Genomic DNA, 21,019 nt, shown 5'->3' on the forward strand with positions numbered 1-21,019 from the left:
TAAGGGTCACCAGATTGATTCTTAGGATGGTTGGATTGTCCTATGTAGAGACATTAAACAGACTGAGCTTATACAAGTCAATGTGCAGGGACAGTAAGTACTTGGAAAAGCAACTTGTATGTTTGTCTTTAGTCCAAGATAATTTGAGTACCAGAGTAAAGATGATTTCACTGCAGTTATATACAACCCTAACAATACTGTATCTGGAATATTATTTACAGGTTTAGTCTCCTTACCTAACAAAGGATATATTTGTGATAGAGGGAGTCCAATGAAGGTTCATCAGATTGATTTTTGGGATGGAGAAATTGAACATTCATGAAAGATTAAGTGCTTCTTCTGGAGCTTAGAAGAAAGCTGATCCCATTGCAACATATAACATTATAATGGGGCTTAGTGGGATAGGGAAGAGGATGATATTCTCCCAATTAGGGAATGCAGTCTCAAAATAAGAGGTCAACCAATCAGGACTGAGTTGACCAGAAATGTCTTCACTTGAAATGGAGTGAATTCTTGCAATTATTTACTCAAGAAGGATGTGGAAGCTGAGTCACTGAGTATAACTCAAGACAGACATTGATAGATTATTGAATATCAAGGAACACAGGAAGTATGGTGTTAACCTTAAAGCATCATTGTGGCAAAAAAATTAGCCATGATCTAGTTGAATGGTGGAAGAGGTGCAAAGGGCTGAGTGGCCTAATTCTGCTCTCTCACTAATTTTCCTGATAGTAAGACAGAAAACCACTACCAAAAACACAAAATGCTAGAAACGCAGCAGACCAGGCAACACCTGTGGAAAAAGAAACAGAGTAAATGTTTTAGGTCAATGACCCTTCATTCACACTTAAAGAATGAAACAAACTTGTTTTAAACTGCAGAGAGGGAGAGAGGTGGAGAGAGCAAAGGGAATGACTAAGTTTATCCAGGTAACCATTTTCAGTGCAGACAGAAAGAAAACAAAGAACTATCAGATGCAGACCACAATGGACAGCACAAAAGTAATTGTTACCTGGACAACCTAGGTCTTCATCTCATCGTAGATATTCCCTCTTCTCTCATCCTCTCTGTAATTTAAAAGTGTTTGTTTCCTCATTTTGTCAGTTCAGACAAAGGGTTGGTGACCTGAAACACTGATTCAGTTTCTCTCTCCACAGGTGCTGCCTGACCTGCTAATTATTCCCAGTATTTTCTGTTTTGGTTGGAGTAAAAGTGAGAAAAAAAAATTGCATCTTATATTTAATGTATTAGTAGAATTCTACATCAAACATCCTTTAACTTCTCAGTGCATCATTCAATTTTCTCTCCCGTTCTTCTCTATCATTGTTTGAGGTGAGAACTACTGCTATTACTGGAAGTTACCAGTGATAGACTGTAACCAGCAATAATAGATAAGGAATCATGCTGATCACCACACATGATGATATTACACATGCATTCAGGAGAAAAATATCATATTATATGTTTGATCAGAATTTTATTCCTACATCATGATTGAAATAGAATTGGCACAGGTGGGTCACCACAAACAGCAAAAGCCAGACCTATATATTTGTATAAAAGGATTCACAACCTTACATTGATAGATACTCAAACCAATCCAATGTATCTGCTACTATTTTTCATTTTATTCGTCATTTACATTACACTTTTAACAGTTTGCCTTTCCTTCTTATGGTCAGATTCTAATAACCTAGATTTTTTGCAGTGGCAATGATGATAAAATTATGGCCATTATTATAAAAGAAAATGTGCAGCAATTTCTGGAGTATGTACTTGTTCAGTTAAACAAAGAAATCCAGAAGTTGCTGCCAGTAATTCCTTGTTATTCCCAAGATCCACTGCTTTAAGAGCTTTTTGTGGTTAATTTTGAAGAATCAGTGAAATTATAACACCGTTTGGTATTTATGAATAACTTCTGCAGTAAAATATCCTGAAAAAGTTGCATGTGTAACTGAGTTTTAATGGTGCACCAATAATTATTATATAGTAATCTCTCTAGCTTTTAATAAGTGTATTTACGGATTGTCATTCCCCCATAATTATTTCAAAATTCCATGGATCTTAAAGAATGCATTTTTGTTACTATATTTTTTTAAAAAAGGTTTGTTTATCATATTTTGGAAGCTACCTTAATCTTTACTACATGTTCCAGTCTGTACTTCAGGCTAAGTAAGTTGTTAAAACATGAATTAAAAATTGTGCCTTTTACTTGTTTGCTGTCTGTGAGAATTTTCAACATGGCCAGTGCTCAGCTAACTTGATAATTACTCTTGTTGACCACCTCCATCCTCAAGTCAACACCTGACAATATCCAACATTGGAAAAGGGGAAGTCCACAAACTTTACTAAGTCAGTGTGGACTGTTTTCTTTAGAGCTAGTGGTGTAAGGCATTGCTTTGTCTTTGACCACAGGTTCAAGGGTAATATTCACTGCTCCCAAGAAAAATGGTCCTTCAAACTACGATTTTGATAAAGGGACATCTTAAAATTAAGGAAATTATTCCCAAATTAGTTGGCTCTAAGCATGTCCATTATCTTTATTACTTAATTCTGGAATTTTCTGTCCTTGAGATGGCTTGGTTAATCAAAACCTTTGACACAATGTGCTACTGTGTACTTAATAACTTCTTTAGTATCTTGTCCCTATTAATTATGCCTTCACTCTTATACTGCCACATCCATTTCATTTTCTTATTAATTTACTCCTTCATATAAATAAGATTAGAATGCACAAGTCAACAGTACAAAAGCAGGCCTTTTGGCCCAACTGTTCCAGGCCTCTTTGTATGCTCCATAGAAGCTCCTTTCATACCTACTCTCTATGTAACAGAGATTTCCTCTATACATGTATGCTATTTGCTGAACTATTCCTTGATGTTCTTTGCAACCTTAACGTCTTCTTTAAAGCAATCGCATTTTCTGGATATTTAAAACACAGACAATTATTTGACATACTTTTCCTGCTAAATTAAACATTCAAAAAGTATTGCTGGTCACTCTTCCAAATTTTCTTTGGGGCAAGCTCAACACTGGAAGTTGGCCATGTGTGGCAGAATATTTTGCTGCTCTATTATTTTAATAATGAATTTACCTTCACTTCCTTTAATTGACTCATTCTTAGCTTTACATTCTCCAGTTTTGTTGCTGTTATTAAGGAAATGTGAACAATTTTAAACCAAGGTTAAAAAGAAAATCAATAGCTTCTCCCCAACAAACGAGGAGCTAAAGAAAAAGTCAGGATATCTGCAAGAACCAAACCAGATTGTTCGATCAGATAATTAGTCAAGGATGAAAAAGTCTTTGACATTAACAGATCTTGGGAATACTGCATATGTCTGAATATATAATAAGAGGAGGAATAGGTCCCCCAAGCTGGTTCACCATTCATTAAGATCTTTGTTGATCTGATTATAAACACAACTTTTCCTTTTCAAAAATCTGCCTTTTGTTGCCTTAAAAACAGTCAAGGACTCTGCTTCCACCACCCCTCAAGGAAGAGAGCTCCAAAGATTTATGACCCTTGTCTTAAGTGAATGAACCCTTATTTTTAAACAGTGGCCCCTAGTTCTAGGTTCTCCCTCAAGAGGGACATTCTTTCCACCTTGTCAAGACTCCTTAGAATTGTATATGTTTGAATCAAGCTGTCACTCACATTTCTAAATTCCATAGGATACATGCCTAACCTGTCCAATCTTTCCTCATGTGACAACAGGCCTATTCCAGGTATTGGTCTCGTAAAGCCTCTCTGAACTACTTCCAATGCATTTATATACTTCCTTTTATGGAGCAACAAACAACCTGCTGGATGAACTCAGCGTGTCGAGCAGCATCTGTGGGAGGAAAGGAATTGTCAATGTTGTAAGTTGAAACCTGCATCAGGTCAAAACCCTGCACCCTCCCACAGACGCTGCTTGACCCACTGAGTTCATCCAGCAGATTGTTTGTTGCTCTAGATTCCAGACCTGCAGTCTTTCGTCTCCACTCTTCCTTTTATCCTGGGGCACAGCAACACTAGTTTTGTATGTAATTTCCCAAGTAATAAACAAAAACATAATTTTAGCTTTCATAATTACTTAGTGTGCCGGCATTCTAGTCTTTTACAAACCTTGCACTAGCACACCCATATTCTTCTGCACCTCGGAACTCTGCAATCTCTCACCATTTAGATAGTTTGCTGCTTCATTACTTTTATTCACAAGATGCATAATTTTCACATTATACTCCATTTGCAGGATATTTGCTCACCTCACTTGACCTATCTATATTCCTTTGTAGCTCTTTGTCCTCTTAAGCAAATTACTTTCCTACCTATCTTTGTGTCATTAGAAGCTTAGCAGCCATACCTTGGTCCCTTCACTCAAGTCATTTTTATATAATATTGAGCCCAGCACTGATCCTGGTGGCACACTTGCTGCACCTTGCCAACCAGATAAAGACCCATTTATGAGTTTCCTGTTAGTCAACCAAATTTTTATCCATGCCAATGTTTTACCTCCCACACAGAGTTCTTATTTTCTACAATAACTTTTGATGTGGCACTTCATAAACAGCCTCCTGGAAATCTAAGTATAGTACATTAATTGTTTCCTTTTCATCCAAAGCACATGATACTTCATCAAAAAGCTCCAATAAATTGGTCAAACATGATTTCCCTTTTACAAAACCATGTTGACTTTGCCTGATTACCTTGAATTGTTCTAAGTGCTCTGCTATAATATCTTTAAAAATAGCTTCTAACATTTTCCCTACGATAGACATTGCCAACTGGGCGTGGAGACTCCTACATACCGTCTCCCTCCTTTTTGAATAAAGGAGTTAATTTCACTATATTCTAATCTAATGAAATCATATTAGACTTAATTGAAGTATATTTCATGTGATGCCATAATCAAGATGGTTCACTGTACCTTTGAGAATACTTCAATTGACAGCTCTTTGAATTGCGACAAATTCAAGACAGTTAATCAATATTATAGTTCACATATTTGACTTGTTAACTCCCCATCACACTGGTGAAATGAAACTTGACATCATCTAGCATTCATTTTTACATGTACCCAAATCTCATTAAAGCATTCTGAAATAAAGCACTAAAAATTCCAAAATATGGTCCAATATTTCAGGTAAATTTAACGTATCAGTATTAATATATTTTATCTACTGATTTAATTTTGATTCTCTATAATGTGATGTCAGTGAGAGATTCAAATTAAGTTTAACATAAACTTTCTCAACATATATTTTGTTTACTACACACAAAGATCACAAGGGTGGACATTTAATTCTATTTCCAGCTTAGTCAAATGAAAGAGGAATTAAAGGAAACAATATGTAAACATTATCATTCTTTGAATTCAGACATAGTATTCCATGAGCAACAGATAAATCAATAATTACACTTTTATAGAAATCTACCATAAACAGACTTTGATTGTAAGTCAATATCTCAACAAATAGTCACATTGGCTTCTGTAATGTAAGATGTACCTGTATCCAATGTTCTTTCATTCAAGTTGGAAAAATGAAAAACAAAATCATAACAGGCTAATGCGGGAAATCTAAAAACTGAACCTTAGTTAACATTTCAAGGGATTCAAAGGCTGTACTTCCCAGGAAAACTGCACATTTTTGGATTAGAAATAGATTTTTTTGCGCTTAAATAGGTCACAATACATAGATATTTAAGTAAAAAGTAAGGAACAATGAAATGACATTTGAATGTCCAACAAACATAAGACCATAAGACATAGGAGCAGAATTAGGTCATTCTGCCCATCGAGTCTGCTCTGCCATTTGATCATGGCTGATTTATTTTTCCTTCTCAATCCCATTCTCCTGCCTTCTCCCCATAACCTTTGATGCCCTTACTAATCAAGAACCTACCAACCTCCACTTGAAATATACCCAATGACTTGGCCTCCAAAGCCATCTATGGCAATGCATTCCACAAATTCACCACTCTCTAGATAAAGAAATTCCTCCTTATTTCTGTTCTAAAGGGACATCCTTTTATTCTAAGGCTGTGCCCTCTGGTCCTAGACACTCCCACTAATGGAAACATCCTCTTCATGTCCACTCTATCCAGGCCTTTCAATATTTGGTAGGTTTCAATGAGATCCCCGCTCATCCTTCTAAACTCCGGCAAGTACAGGCCCAGAGCCATCAAATGCTCCTCATCTGGACCCTCTCCAAACAAATGAACCATCATTTCCTGAAAAGTTACCTTGACTATAACTATCCCAAATCCAACTCTCACCTCAGTACAGAGGCATGTTATGTCCTCATACTGCAGTTCAAAAAGGCACTATGCAATTCAGCTCCCACTTCTGAGAATCTTTTCTTATCCCCTCCAAACCCTCCCACTTAAGAAAATTTAAAGAAGAAAAATGGTCAATATTGTGTCCATTTAAACTAGAATAGTGTTTTCTCCTTCAGGTCAAAATGGCATATTTTTCCTCCCTCTAAATCCCTTTGTTCAATTTAGCCTCAATTTATTCCTTGTATTTAAGCTAGCACCCCTTTGTTCTCAATGTAACACACGTGGACATTTTCTCTGCACTCCCTTTCAGTTAATGCTTGCTATCGTACTCTTCTGTATCATGTCTCACTTAGTACATATCGCCACAAGCTCTGCTCCCAGACTTTGCCTTTCTTTTTCCCTCTTCTTGCAATTAATATCCAGATCCCCTCTTCACTGCCATCATTACCTTTAACATTCATTTCCACCTTCATTTGTCCTTCTCCTCCTTTCTTTATATATACTTCCATTTCCCTCTCTTTGTCATCCATTTTCTCCCCTTTCTGCTCTTTATTTCATCCACTTCTACCCTGTACACTTACGGTGTCTCTTTTCCATTGTATTTCTGGTCACTGCATACTATATAGAGAAACTGCTGTCCTAGTGAGAATACTGCATTAGTAAGGAGCAGCAGAAATCCACTTACATTAGCAGATAGACATAGTTGGAGCATGTTTGACTAAAGGTTTGGTCTGAGCTGACTTTGCCTCCAAATGCTACCACAAAAAAATCATAGTTGGCATGTATGAAACAGTAGGGAAAGACATTTCAATGTCTGATACTACCTGACTTTCTCTTTCTGCATCACATATGCACACAGAACAAAGAATGACTGTGACAAAGAAACCAGCTCATAAAAATCCTTACACCTTAGAGAAAATAAAGGACTGACAACTGGTTCAAGAGTAAGTTGAAATGATTATACCCAAGTCCTCGTTTATTATTTATTCACAGTTTCAAAATTATTAAATTTATTTTCCTTCGCTCTTGCCATTTTCCACTTGATATTTCCGAATGAATAAGGGAGACAGACAATTTTCTTCCAGCCTCTACCAACATTCACTATACAACTAAGTGCTCAAGGTACATAATCATATGACTCACTCATATTTTTCATCATGAAGACTCAAACAATTTTTGCATTATGAAGAACTAACTCCCTTTTTCAGCAATTCCCTGGGCATCTGGGCTGATGGGAGCTGATAACCCTTTGTACTATGCATTTAGTGATATTTGTTATACCATTAATTACTCAGCTATTATTTTTCTATGGACCACACTTAAATTCACATTAGAAAATGACTAATTAAATTTCACACAAAAGTAGAAGACCAGATATGGAAAACACCATGAAGGAAGAGACAAACAGCACTCCTGTAATTTGTTCTCCCTTCAACAGCTTAGACAAAGCTTTGTTTTTCATAAAGCACAGATTTTAATATCAAGAGTACATTGCACATTCAAATCTGCCAAGAAGCACAGGCTGATTATACTTAACAGAATTCACAGCCAACAGAAAGAAGTGAGTAACAACAAGATCTATGGCACCTCTCACATCACCACCCAGTGGTGGAGCTAATTATAGAAAATCTGCATATATACAAATATTTCACTGAATGTAAAGGTGCTAAGATTTAGTAATTAACATTGTTTTTAAGTTTGCAGATACTTACATCCTTCTGTAATAAAATGTCATGGAAAGACTCATTGATATAAACTTTGGGCTTTTGGTTGAGCTGGCAGTTGGTGCCATGTTAGATGTAATAATGAAGGCAAGGATTTTCATTATCACTGCTCATCCTATGCTGAAGAACCCCAGATGCTGATTCAAAGGTGACTATGTAGCCCCAAATCACATAAAAGTACAGTTGTTTCATCAGTGGACATAGTATTCTTATAAATGGTTTGCCAATCACTGACTAAGCATGATCCAAATTCTTTTTATAATATCGTGGCATGGAAATGGGATACAATACCCAATTTCCCATGTGTAAAATGGGCGTTTAAGTGTTCAATAGGAAAGGTCATATTAATGCACTTTTTCAACGCAAGTGGTACATATGTGCCTTACTGACATATGCTCGTCCAACACGCATACTGCAGTCAATTGCTTCAGGTTCTCGGCAAACAGAAGTGAAATTTAAGAGACGTAAGTTTGAACTTCACCTATGCATTTCATTATGAAGTTCAGACAGGCTTCCCATTACACTCAATGGTTGCTGCTGCTCGCTGCTCATCTCACCCCAGATTGTCTTTGCTGACACCCCAAACTCAGCTGAAGATCTTGGCCACCTTCCAAACAAGGACTGGGGCTGTGACTGCTGCCCAAACTTGCAGCTGATTAGCCACTGTGGCCTGCCAAGTTCATGGTTCTAATTTTTGCCATATTAAGTTTGTGCAGCTTGCCCTACATTGACTCTGTGCCCATTTTTAATTATGATCCAATTTGAAAATATATACATATACACATGATACTTTATGCAGTGAAATAAATAACAGATAATTGAATAAAGAGTAAATAAGTGTACTTACCTTACATATAATGAGCGTTTCTGATTGGTTCTTAGGGAGCCAGACCCAGAACTCATACTGTGATTTAGCATCTGTTCCCGCAAGTCATGGATTTTTGCCTCAAAACGGCTGTACTCTTAGTAGGCAATATGTGTGGTGGGGGGGGGGGGGGGAGAGAAAAAGCAAATAAAAATATTTGAGATTTTATTTTTATACAATACATTCAATACTGGGTTTATTAGCTGTAAAATTACAACAAATATTGACACTTCCTCTACTTCTCTCCATCACCCCTCCCCCATGATGTACACGCACATCTACAACAGGAAACAGTGTAGTTTGAACACTGTTCCTAGGAATTCATGAATTTCACTTCTTGATCAAAGAATGCATTTCCAGAGAAATCTATAAGGCTAATTTTGTTTCATATGGTTCTATTGTTAACAGTTTTCATATAGACCTACAATAGATAGGTTGCAGCTGCAAAGTTAAGTGACTTTAATATTGCAATCAACCATAGGCATCTTTTCAATGCATTATTGGTTCTATATATTAGGCTTCTAAAATATTGCTAGGCATTTTACATTAGAATACTGCAGGTCTGTAGAAAATGCATTTACACACAGAGAAAATTTTCATTAAAAAAGCTGTGCAGCATTTAGAGTGCAAAAAATTAAACAACTTGAACAGGTTTAGTACTGACATATATGTTCTCATTGGCATTTATTACCACACAAAACGATTTTCATATCAATAGTTAAAGTAGAATTTTTATCACAATGCAAATTAAGTATATGTAAGGGTCTATGAATTTTTCAGAAATACTGATTTGTAGCTATTATGTTTTAAAATAATACTGTATATTGTCAGGAGTCAGGCAAAAAATAAAATGAATACAGTCAGAACCTAGTACATCTGCTGATAGTTATATACATCAGCCTGCACAATACCTGCAATCTGCTTCAGAATGATTCAACGTTACAAATGAAAATTCTGTCTTAATAAATATAATCGTACAGCTCTTTGCACTTAAAGAGCAAAGAACATCCATCCTATTATTTCAATTCAATGTTTGATCTACCAAAGGGATCTTCAAAAGTCTATTTTTTTCCAAATATAATTACTATATAATCACTCATCAAAGAAAGAGTTAGGAAAGCAGGAACAAATAACAATAACTCCTTCAAAGCACAAATACCAAATTACATTGCAAACCATATACACATTTTCCACAGCAGGATAACCTCGACAGCCAACTGAGAGAAATCACCAGGGAAACCAAACACATTGAAATGGATTTCTATAAACCTCCATTCCAGTTAATTTCAGTAGAAATATTTTAACCTGGCACCTGAAATCAGTATGATTATTCCATAGGTATCTCTTTAAAAAAAAATCAATTTCTCACCTGAAAACAAGGGTACCTTCCCAATTATGTTTGAATCTTCCTAGGAATAACAAGGAATCAGGGCTATCCTGTCACAGCAGCAGCAGGAGAGCTCAAGAAGGAATGACCCATTAAAAATGTGCAGTCAAACCCGGAGTCATTTGACCAAGTTGAAGCATCAGTGTTTTCTGTTATTTGAACTCGTCATCCTATCACTGCAGTCTATGATGGCACATGATGGAATGGTTTAATACCTCATATCATCAAACAACAAATGTCTTTAAATGCTGACAGCAGCTTTTTACTGCAGATGGTAATCATTATTATACTCAATTTCCTCTATTCTGTTCACCAGAGGGCTTTTTGCATATCTTTATTCAGGAGAACAAGTCTTATTAATTATTTTCCACTAATATTCAACTCTATATTCCCACTGCTCCCCCCTCCGCTCCCCCCACTCTACCTGGTAGTTAGCATGTTCCATTTTAATTCATTTGTTTACAGGTTTCCAAGATTGGAAGAAGGAATGAATAAGGACATTTTAAAAACATTTTTATCTACAAGATAAAAAAAACTCTTCAGATAAAACAGCAGATATACTTTGTGTATCAGGAATGGACTTGTGACTTGAGAATGAACAAGTTTATTTATATTTTACTGCTGTAAGACTGAAAAGGTAAATTGTATGCAACATTTTTTAAGATGCCATTATTATTTGGAGCTGCTGCCAGCATAAACAACTGTAGGAAATTTCCATTCTTTGGATTTGTTCTCGCACAAAATTCAAGTTCAAATTAAGTGAGAACTGCCACAATATTTTAAAGGAAGTCTTCTGAAATTCAGATCAAATTATATGGTATTCAAATAAAAGGAAACTCGTATCAACATCAAAGAAGAGATACAGCATGCAATTTTATGAAACAATTATGCATCATGTTACTAACTTCATTGCTACACTTTCAATAAAAGAAGAAATTTAATTTTATTCTAATTAATCACCAAATTTATTATTCTCACTGTATCTGTGAAGCAACAGAATAGTCTGGGAAAACAGTTAAATTGGATAATTAATTTCAAGGAAGTAGAACAGGTAATAGAAGATACAGAATGGTGCAACTTCAGGTTCAGTCCTCAGGTCGTACACTCAGTTGTTATTAGTAGCTAGATTGACAATGAGAGCATTATAATTAATTACAATGTTCTGGCATAGGAAAGAAAAACATCAGTCAGTCTCCTGCTGTTCCTCATTATCCAGTGACCCCTGCTGGAAAGTTTGATTGTGAACAGGACTCGGTTTGGCAAATATGTCCACATCAAATACCCTGCTGACTTTCTGAACTCTTGAAATTGTGAGGATCTAGAAAGCAGCCATCAGTTGAAGTCCTTCTCTGTCAAATAGTTAAGTTTCATGAACTAATTTTAAGGTGTTCCAAAAAACATTTTACTTAAGTTTATTTCTCTAAATATTATTTTCTTGGAAAACACATTCACTTTCTGAAAACGAATGAATTAACTAATTAGGGACATATCAAACAACATATCAAATTTGAGTATACAGTTCCAAATATTTCTAAAGAATGCAGCAAATTAAAACATTACAATGAATACATTGTCACAAAAATCTAAATAGTTTTTTAAACAATTTATATTTAACCACTCATGACTGTGTGGCCAGATTCTGCTCTAACTCCATCTACAAGTTTGCAGATGATACCACCGTTGTAGGCCGTATCTGAAACAGCAATGAGTCGGAGTACAGGAAGGAGATAGAGAGCTTAGTGGAATGGTGTCATGACAACAACCTTTCCCTCAATGTCAATAAAACAAAAGAGCTGGTCATTGACTTCAGGAAAGGGGGTGGTGTACATGCACCTGTCTACATCAATGGTGCTGAGGTCGAGAGGGTTGAGAGCTTCAAGTTCCTGGGAGTGAACATCACCAACAGCCTGTCCTGGTCAAGTCACATAGATGCCACAATCAAGAAAGCTCACCAGCACCTCTACTTCCTCAGGAGGCTAAAGAAATTGGTTTGTCCCCTTTGACTCTCACCAACTTTTACCAATGCACCATAGAAAGCATCCTATCTGGATGTATCACAGCTTGGTACGGCAACTGGTCTGCCCAGGACCACAAGAAGCTGCAGCGAGTTGTGGACACAGCCCAGCGCATCACGGACACCAGCCTCCCCTCCTTGGACTCTGTCTTTACCTCTCATTGTCTTGGTGTAGCAGCCAGCATAATCAAAGACCCCAGCTATCCGGGACATTCTCTCTTCTCTCCTCTTCCATCGGGTGGAAGATACAGGAGCCTGACGGCACGTGCCACCAGACTTAAGGACAGCTTCTACCCCACTGTGATAAGACTATTGAACAGTTCCCTTATACAATGAGATGGACTATGACCTCACGATCTACCTTGTTGTGACCTTGCACCTTATTGCACTGCACTTTCTCTGTAGCTGTGACACTTTACTCTGTGCTGTTACTGTTTTTACTTGTACTACATCAACGCACTTCGTACTAACTCAATGTAACTGCACTGTGTAATGAATTGACCTGTACGATCAGTTTGTAAGACAAGCTTTTCACTGTACCTCAGTACAAGTGACAATAATAAACCAATACCAATACCAACCTCATATATATTGTGGTATTTGTGTAATGTCAGCTAATTCACTAAGCATATTTAAATCAACATGCATTTTAATCCTGCTTTCAGGGGGCCAGTCATTATTAATGCAAAACTCAATATTGTATCTAAAAGTATTTCACAGTTTACTGATAAACATAATTTTAAATTCAGTCTCACCTGACTACCATTTAAGTGCTGGACACTATTCTCACACCAATACCATATATCATCATACTATAATAATAGAGCTACAAGTAAAAAGGAAGAAGAGTGCTCAATGCTTCTAATTTCTATTCTACAAATAGATTTGAAAATATTGAGGTGCAATAATTTGTAGAAATACTTCCAATAATTATGAGTAGCAATAACCATTGTACCTTCAATATGTCAATGTAAAATTAATCTAGAACAGAATCGGCTAAAAACCCATTAAGCCAAAATAACATCCCTTAAAATAGCATGGCACAGGTGGGGGCTACACAAGTATATCCTGGTACAATTACTCTGTGATTTTTATTCACACACTCTATACAAGCACTTATGCAATTTGCAATTTTTAAAAAATCTCACAGATGGACTTTATTCATAAAAATACATGCATGAAATACAAAAAAATGTGCATAGCTTTCTTTATATTCATTGTGTCATCCAGTCTATACATTCAGAGTGTTATCAGATCTATACATTTGTAGAGTTAGTACATTCTCTACACAAGGCACCATTGCCACTCACGTTGCCTCTTCTGACAATGCACACTTCAAGCATTTGAGAGGCTTTTCAACAGATCCTAGCCCCTCAGAGTCAAGTGGTGGTAGGATCTTAGACAGCAGTCCTTCCCCACCAAGACTCTGCATTAGCTGCATTTAGCTTCCATGCATCCCTCAGCACATACTCCCGAACTCTGGAATATGCCAGGTGGCAGCATTCCCTTACAAACATCTCATTGTACCAGAAGACCAACCAATTTCAGGAAGACCAAAGTTCATCTTTCACTGAGTTGATGACCTTCCACCAACACTGGAAGTTTGTCTTGGTATGTGTCCTTGGATACAGCCTGTGGATCAGCAAAGCAACTGCTTCAGATAAACCTCAACAAGGGCCCTTGTATCCTTTTCTAAACCTTCTTTGCAAACCTGCAGTCCACAATGAGGTGGGCAATCACCTCATTCACATCATGGGCCTCTCGATGGCAGCGTGTGCTATGAGTGAGACATTATCACCTATATAGGAAGGATCTGACAGGGAGGGCCTGCTCACTGCCAGCCAAGCGAGATCTTGGTGATGAGTTCTGATTGACAGTTGGAGAGCCGTGAAGCCCTATTTGTCACCAGTGGGAAGCAACCAAGGAGACCATCAAAAGGTTCTTCATCCTCAAAGGGTTCAGAAAGTAAGAGAGAGTCAGAGGGAATTGTGTCAACTCCAGACGAATTTGCAGGAATTTCTCCTTCTGTATTTGAGGGGTTGGATGTGAGGGTGGAGCTCCAAGAGGTGAAAAGCCTGCAAGCCTTGCTATTGCCTCACAAACCTCCATGATTGTCTTCTGATCTAGAGTCCGCTCCATGAAGCAAAATGAGATGTGCTCATGCTTCTTCTCCCAAAAGGTTCACTGGGGAACTCTGTGATCTCAGCCTTAAAGAAGAGGATGGCTCAGTAACATACTAAGGATCAACAAATCCTTCTATGCCCAGCAGTATTATAGAAAGGGCACAGACTGCATAGCCTCTTGGAACTTCCTGTCCTCTATCATGGAGGTCTTGGACATCAGTAAGCAGGAGTCTGGACCAGCCACTAACCCTGGAAGAGCTGAAAGGGTCCACCTGTTCATTTGAGGTGAATAAAATACCAGAAGTGACCACTTACCAGCTGAGTTGTATTTGGATCCATGGAACTGGATGGTCGAGACCCGCTGGCATTGTACAATGCTATACTTCTGGCTGGCAGCCCGTCAGAATCAATAAAGACATCATCATCGTCCTCATTTACAAGCAGAATGGGGAGATAGAGGACATCAGGAATTGGAGACCCATATCACTGTTGAAGGTGGATTACAAGATCCTGTGCAAGGCCTTTGCCAATCGGATCAAGTCTGTTCTGGGACAGGTGATCCACCTGGACCAAACCTGTGCTGTACCAAACAGAAAAATCTCTGACGGCCTTGTGTTGGTCAGGGATACTATTGTCTATGTGCGGGGCAGGGGACTGGACACATGCTTAGTCAGTTGCACCAGGAGAAGGCCTTTGATAGGATATTGTACACGTACATGATGGAAGAACTCTCCAAAATCATTTTGGGGAGGGTGTCAGAAAATGGATCCAGTTGCTCTGCACAGACATCAGTAGCGCAGTCCAAATCAATGGATGGGAAACAGATAGCTGCCCCATCAAGCCTGGAGTAAGGCAGGGCTGTCCACTTTTCCCTGTCTTGTTTGTGTGGTGCATAAAACCCTTTGCCAAATCCATCAGGAAGGCTGTGGGCATAAGAGGGGTGGCAATGCCAGGCAGTGGGAGCACTCTTATCAAAGCTCCCCTGTACATTGATGATGTCACCATATACTGCTTCGATCCAAGGTCAGTCTGCGGGTTGATCAGCATCTATGACCAGATTGAGCTGATCTTGGAGGCCAGAATCAATCGCAGGCCATGATCTTTGGCAACTGGCCTAACTGTTCCAGCATCGCCTTCACCATCAATTCTGACTAGCTGAAGTTACTGGGGATCTGGTTCAGAGGGGCCATGGCATATAACAAAAATTGACTGGAGCTGATAGCCAAGGGCAAACAAAAATTAGGACTGTAGGTTACTGGAACGAAACAGGCAAGGTGCTCTTGGTGTTACTGTACATGGCACAGGTGTGGCCCATACCCTGCTCCTCCACCTTGGCATTCACTCAAGTCATTTTCCATTTCATCTGGAATAAGATGGACTGTGTCCAACAGGCCATGAAGAACAAGTCCCAGGTGAAGGGGGGAAAGCGTACTCAACACTGTCTTTGCCCTGATGGCCCCTTTGTGTGTGGTTGCCACAAGCTGTGTGCGGAACCAAAGTATATAAGCACCAAGTGTCACTATGTGCAGAGGTTCTACCTGTGTAATTTGGAAATGCCATTCACCATGTTCTCCATTAGCTCGTGCTAGGTGAATTGATGAAACTGACCAGTGTTGACTGACATCATTCTGCACCTCTTAAACGTGAGGGGTCCACTGAATCCAACCACTGATGGAAGTTGCTATACAGCTTAGGAGAGCACACAATGCAGCCATGACCATACTACTGGGTGTCCTGCTTCCTGACGCAGACAAGTGAATCTTGGTGGAAGTGGCCTGAATGGAGGTCATGCAGACTGAACGTTCTAGGGAGCACCCAAGGACAGAAATGTAGCAACAGTGGGAGGACGTGGCTAAGCAATGTCTGACTGATGCCTTGAGGCACTGGTCATAGTGACAGAAGAAATACAATGAACTCACACACCTGGTCAAGGTCAGTATAAAAAGCAACAAATCACATCTGTCACCAACTGCATTCATACACTTAGCACTACTTCAACATTCACACACAAGTCATGGACCTTACAGCTTATTCAACCACTTTACTACATTATATTCCATCAATCACATCCTTGTTTATTCATTTAAGATGAAGCCTTTCTGTATCCTCCTCACAGCTCACATTGTCACTTATCACCTACTTGATGTCTCATCCAAATTGTGAAATGCTGGTGCCCCATGAACCTTGTAGCACCCCCATAGACACCACCTTCCAACCCAAGCATGACCAGTTTATTCCTATTTTTGTTTTCTATCCATTAAGCAAACCTCAATCTACACTGGTAAATATATGGGCTCTATTTTTGTTTAATAATTTCTTGTGTGGCACTTGACTGAAGGACTTCTGAAAGTCCAAATACAGAATAAAAGCTAGTTGAACCTTATCTACTCTGTTAGTTACAACCTCAAGAACCTCGAATAGATTTGCAATTGTGATTTCCTTTCAAAAATCCATGTTGACTGTCAATACTATTATTATTTTCTTGGTTGCCACTTCCTTAAAAAGAGATTTTAGTATTTTCCCTGCCAAAATGTCAGGTCAACTAGTCTATAGTGTCACTTTCTATCTCCCTCCTGTGGAAACTACTCTAAACTCTATGATAGTTTGGAAGACGACAACTAATGAATCTATCATAGTGACCTCCTTCAAATCCCCAAGAGGCAGGTTATTGGGTCTGAGCAAATTATCAACTTTCATTCCATTAAATACTCCAAAGTACTAGCTTTCTACTCATGTTAATTTCTTTGAACTCCTTATTCACTATAGACCTGTGGTGCTCCGTTAATTCCAGGAGGCTTCTGGGTCTTCTGCCATGAAGACAGAAACAAAATATTTATCTTCCATATCCTTGTTCTCCAATATAATTTCTTCTCCCTTAGTCTGTAGGAGACCAACATTACCTTTAACTAACCTTTTCCTGTTTGTATATCTACAGAAGCTCTTGGAGAATATTTTTTGTGTTTCTGGCTAGCCTACACTCATTTTCTACTTTCTCTTTCCTTATCAATGCCTTGATCCTCTTTTCCTTTATTGAATTTGGAAATTTTCCCAATCCTGAAGCTTCCTGCTTTTCTGGCAACATTATACAAATTTCCTTTGATCGAATATTACCTTTAACTGCTCTTGACAGCCACAGCTGGACCATTTTTCCTGTTTGTTTCCCCTTAAAGGGTTATATATTACTTGCAAACTATGTATTAATGCTTCAAATGTTAGCCATTGCTTATTTACTGTCATTTCTTTTAATGCAGTTTCCCAATCCACTGTTGCCAATTCACACCTCCTGCCTTTAGAGTTTGAGTTGTTCAGATTTCACACCCTAATTTCAGATTGAACTATATCACTTTAATTTGTATATAAAACCCATCATATTATGATCTCTATTCCCTAAAGGCCCATTAAGTGCCAGAACATCAATTAATTCCTTCTCATTACAGAATACTAGATCTAAAGTAGCCTGTTCCCTCAATGGTCCCTCCAGTGATCTAGAAAATCATCCTTTACATACTCCATTAACTTGTCCTCCACTCCATTGCTGCTCATTTGATTTGCTCAGCTTATATGTAGATTAAAGTCCCCTATGATTACTGTATTAACCTTGTTACATATACCTCTAATTTTCTGATATTACTCTGTATTACCATTATTGTTTGGGGACTTGTATATAATTCCCACCATTGTTTTTTGTCCCATGCTGTTCTTTAGCCCCACCTTAACTTATTTTACTTCTCGATTTTGGGGTTCTGGACCAAGATCCTATCTCTCTCCTGCCTTTATACCCTTTTTAATGTCAGGGCTTTGCCACCTCCTTTTACATTTTGTCTATTTTTTCAAAAAGTTAAGTATCCTGGTGTATTTAATTCCCAACTTTGGTCACGTCAATAATGTTACAGGTGCCTCACTAGCCACACCTGGATCACCATATCTGCCCTTAGTGATAGAGCTGCCTGGGTTTAATACATTCAGGTTTGTTCTTTTCCGCACTGTACCAAATGGCTGTTTTGTAGTTTTTGAAATATTGCTTTTGATAATAGTTTTATTAGAGCAGCAGTGACCCTGGTCTGCCAGCAATCAAAAAAGTCATCAACCTGAAATGTTAACACTGTTTCTCTCTTCAGAGAAACATTTCCAGCATCTTCTGTTTTTGTTCCTTCTGCCACTGCAAATTAGACAGTATTTGGTACCACCTGAGCTCATCCAACCAGTTGTCTGTTTGGTTAAGGCCAATGCACCCCGAGTACAGTGACCCCCAGATCATTGTCCTGCTGCACTCTCAAACAATCACATCCCAAATTGCTGTCAATATAATGTTTGTGGACTCCTTTGTGTTTTCTACTTGCAAATGCAAATAACAGAGGTATTAATGGAACTTCCTTTGTTGAAGGGACTAACCATCTACTGATGGTAGTGTCTCGAACAACAATGTACCAAATGTCACACCATACGGTACATTCAATTTTAAAGGAACACCTACATTTATACATACTACATTAGTGAAGCAGCTGAAGATGGTTGGGTCTGAGGACTTCCCACAATAAGTTTTATGGCTGATTTGATTGGTTTCCAATACCAACAACAATCTTTCTATGTGCAAAGTATGAGCTCTAACCATTGCGGTGTTTTCCTGTCAATACTGATTCCCTACACTTTTATCACATTTAGTCAAGTGCTGATGTCAAGAACAGTCACTCTCACCTCATTTCTAGCTGAGGAGAGATGATAGGTTGGTGCAGTGGTTAAATTACCTGACCAGCCAACCAGTAAGAGATGTGAGTTCAAATAACACCATGGCAAATGTGAAATTTAAACTTAATTAATAATCTGGATTTTTTTTTAAAAGGGATCATTTTAATGATATTGGATTGTGATTAAAAAAAAACTAAAGTGTGCCATCCTTACACAGTTTGGACCTGCAGCAAAGTGGTTGACTGTGAGATGGGTCAGCAGGCCAATCACTTATATCGTAATTGCTATGCTAAAATAGAGAAAGAATAAAACTGGATGGACTACCTGGCCTCTAACTATACACTTAATTTGGACAAGGCAAAGTTGGGCTCAGTACATTCAGCGTTGCAAAGTCCTCCTCAAACCACTGATGGCTGGTGTCTAAATTGAGAGCTCTATTCCACAGATGAGTCAAGCAACACCTTGATAAAGTCTTACTCACAGAATATTTTCCATGACAAGTCCTGGGTCCATCCTTTCCCAGTAGAGGAACAGGGGTACACAAGCAAGCAGGAATAGCCCTGGGAGTGCTCAACATTAACTCCAGACACTGTGAAGTCACATTGCATTGTCCAACATAAGCAAGGATTTTTCCTCCTGATTACCACCTACCATCCTCCATCAACTGTTTATATGATGCTATGTGCCTGTGATGCTGCTGCAATTAAGTTTTTCATTGCACTATGTGCTTGTGCACATGACAATAAACTCAACTTTGACTTTGAACTCAAGAATCAGTGCCTCCCCATGTTAAACAATACTGGCGAGAAGCAGTCAAAATAGCAAGGGCACAGAATGTACTCTGCTTGGGATCTTCAATGTAATAGTGCTTGACAGAATTGTCACTGACCCAGCTAACCAAGTCGTGAAGTTCATGGGCCACTAGACTAGGTCTATGACAAGTAGTGAGCAAACCAACACGAAGGAAAACCCACCTGACTTTGTCCTTAACCATCCATCTGCTCATGAGAGAATTAACAACAGTGAACACCACTCTATCATCTGCTATGGATAAATGAGAACTGGTGGATACACTACACTTGCATTTGATAAGGTGCCACATCAAAGGTTATTGATGAAAGTAAAAGCTCAATGATGTAGGAGGTAACAAAGTGGCATGGATAACAGGAAACAGAGAGTAGGGATAAATGGGTCTATTTATGGCAGGCAGGTTGTAATTAATGGTGTGCCACACAATTGGAATTGGGGCTTCAACAACTTTTACAATTCATATAAATGGCTTGGATGAACTCGCTGGGGGTATGCTTGATAAATTAGCTGATGTCCCAAGGATAGGTAGGAAAGCAAGCTGAAAAAAGAACAAAAGGTGTGTACAAAGGTGTAATAGATGGTTTAAGTGAATGGGTTGAGATCTGGTAAATGGAGTACATCATAGGGAATAAGAAATTGTCCATTTTGTCAGGTAAAATAAAAAAAGCTTATTATCTAAGTGATAAGTGATTTGGAACTTTCATGAGCAAGATTCACAAAAGGCTAGTATGCAGATACAGTGTGCAATTAACAGAATGTTATCTTTTATTGCCAAGAGAAATGAATACAAAAATAGGATAAAGTTGGCTACTTAGGTATTTACTGTGACCTATCTGCTCACCAGTGTGTACCTGAAGTTTTGCTATGATCACTTGGCCCAAGACCACATCACAACTTTGGTCCTAATGACAAACAGCTGTATTGCAGAAGATAGGCATTGCCTGAAATGGATTACTTGTTCTAAAACTCCATGTGAAATCTACATGTACACATATTTCAGTGTCTGGCAATGACCATCTCCATCAAGTATAAACCTCATCTTGGGAATTGCCACTAACCAGAAAATTACTGAACTCAGCAGCTAATTACTATGGCTACAGCATTATGTCAGAAGCAGCTAAAAGGATGTTCCGACTTGCAAGAGGTAT

General features: G+C 38.3%; 1 protein-coding gene across 3 annotated transcripts in view; it reads right to left on the reverse strand.

Moving 5' to 3' along the window:
- Positions 1 to 21,019, reverse strand: part of dlg2 (discs, large homolog 2 (Drosophila)) — a 567,102-nt gene that overhangs the window by 131,266 nt on the left and 414,817 nt on the right. For all 3 annotated transcript variants that reach the window (XM_052026014.1, XM_052026016.1, XM_052026015.1), the window contains exon 17: positions 8,834 to 8,948. In XM_052026014.1, the coding sequence (XP_051881974.1) occupies positions 8,834 to 8,948 (115 nt within the window). The remainder of the gene's footprint in view (positions 1 to 8,833; positions 8,949 to 21,019) is intronic.

The sequence above is a fragment of the Pristis pectinata genome, chromosome 11 (assembly GCF_009764475.1).
Source record: "Pristis pectinata isolate sPriPec2 chromosome 11, sPriPec2.1.pri, whole genome shotgun sequence".
NCBI classification, from domain to species: Eukaryota; Metazoa; Chordata; class Chondrichthyes; order Rhinopristiformes; family Pristidae; genus Pristis; species Pristis pectinata.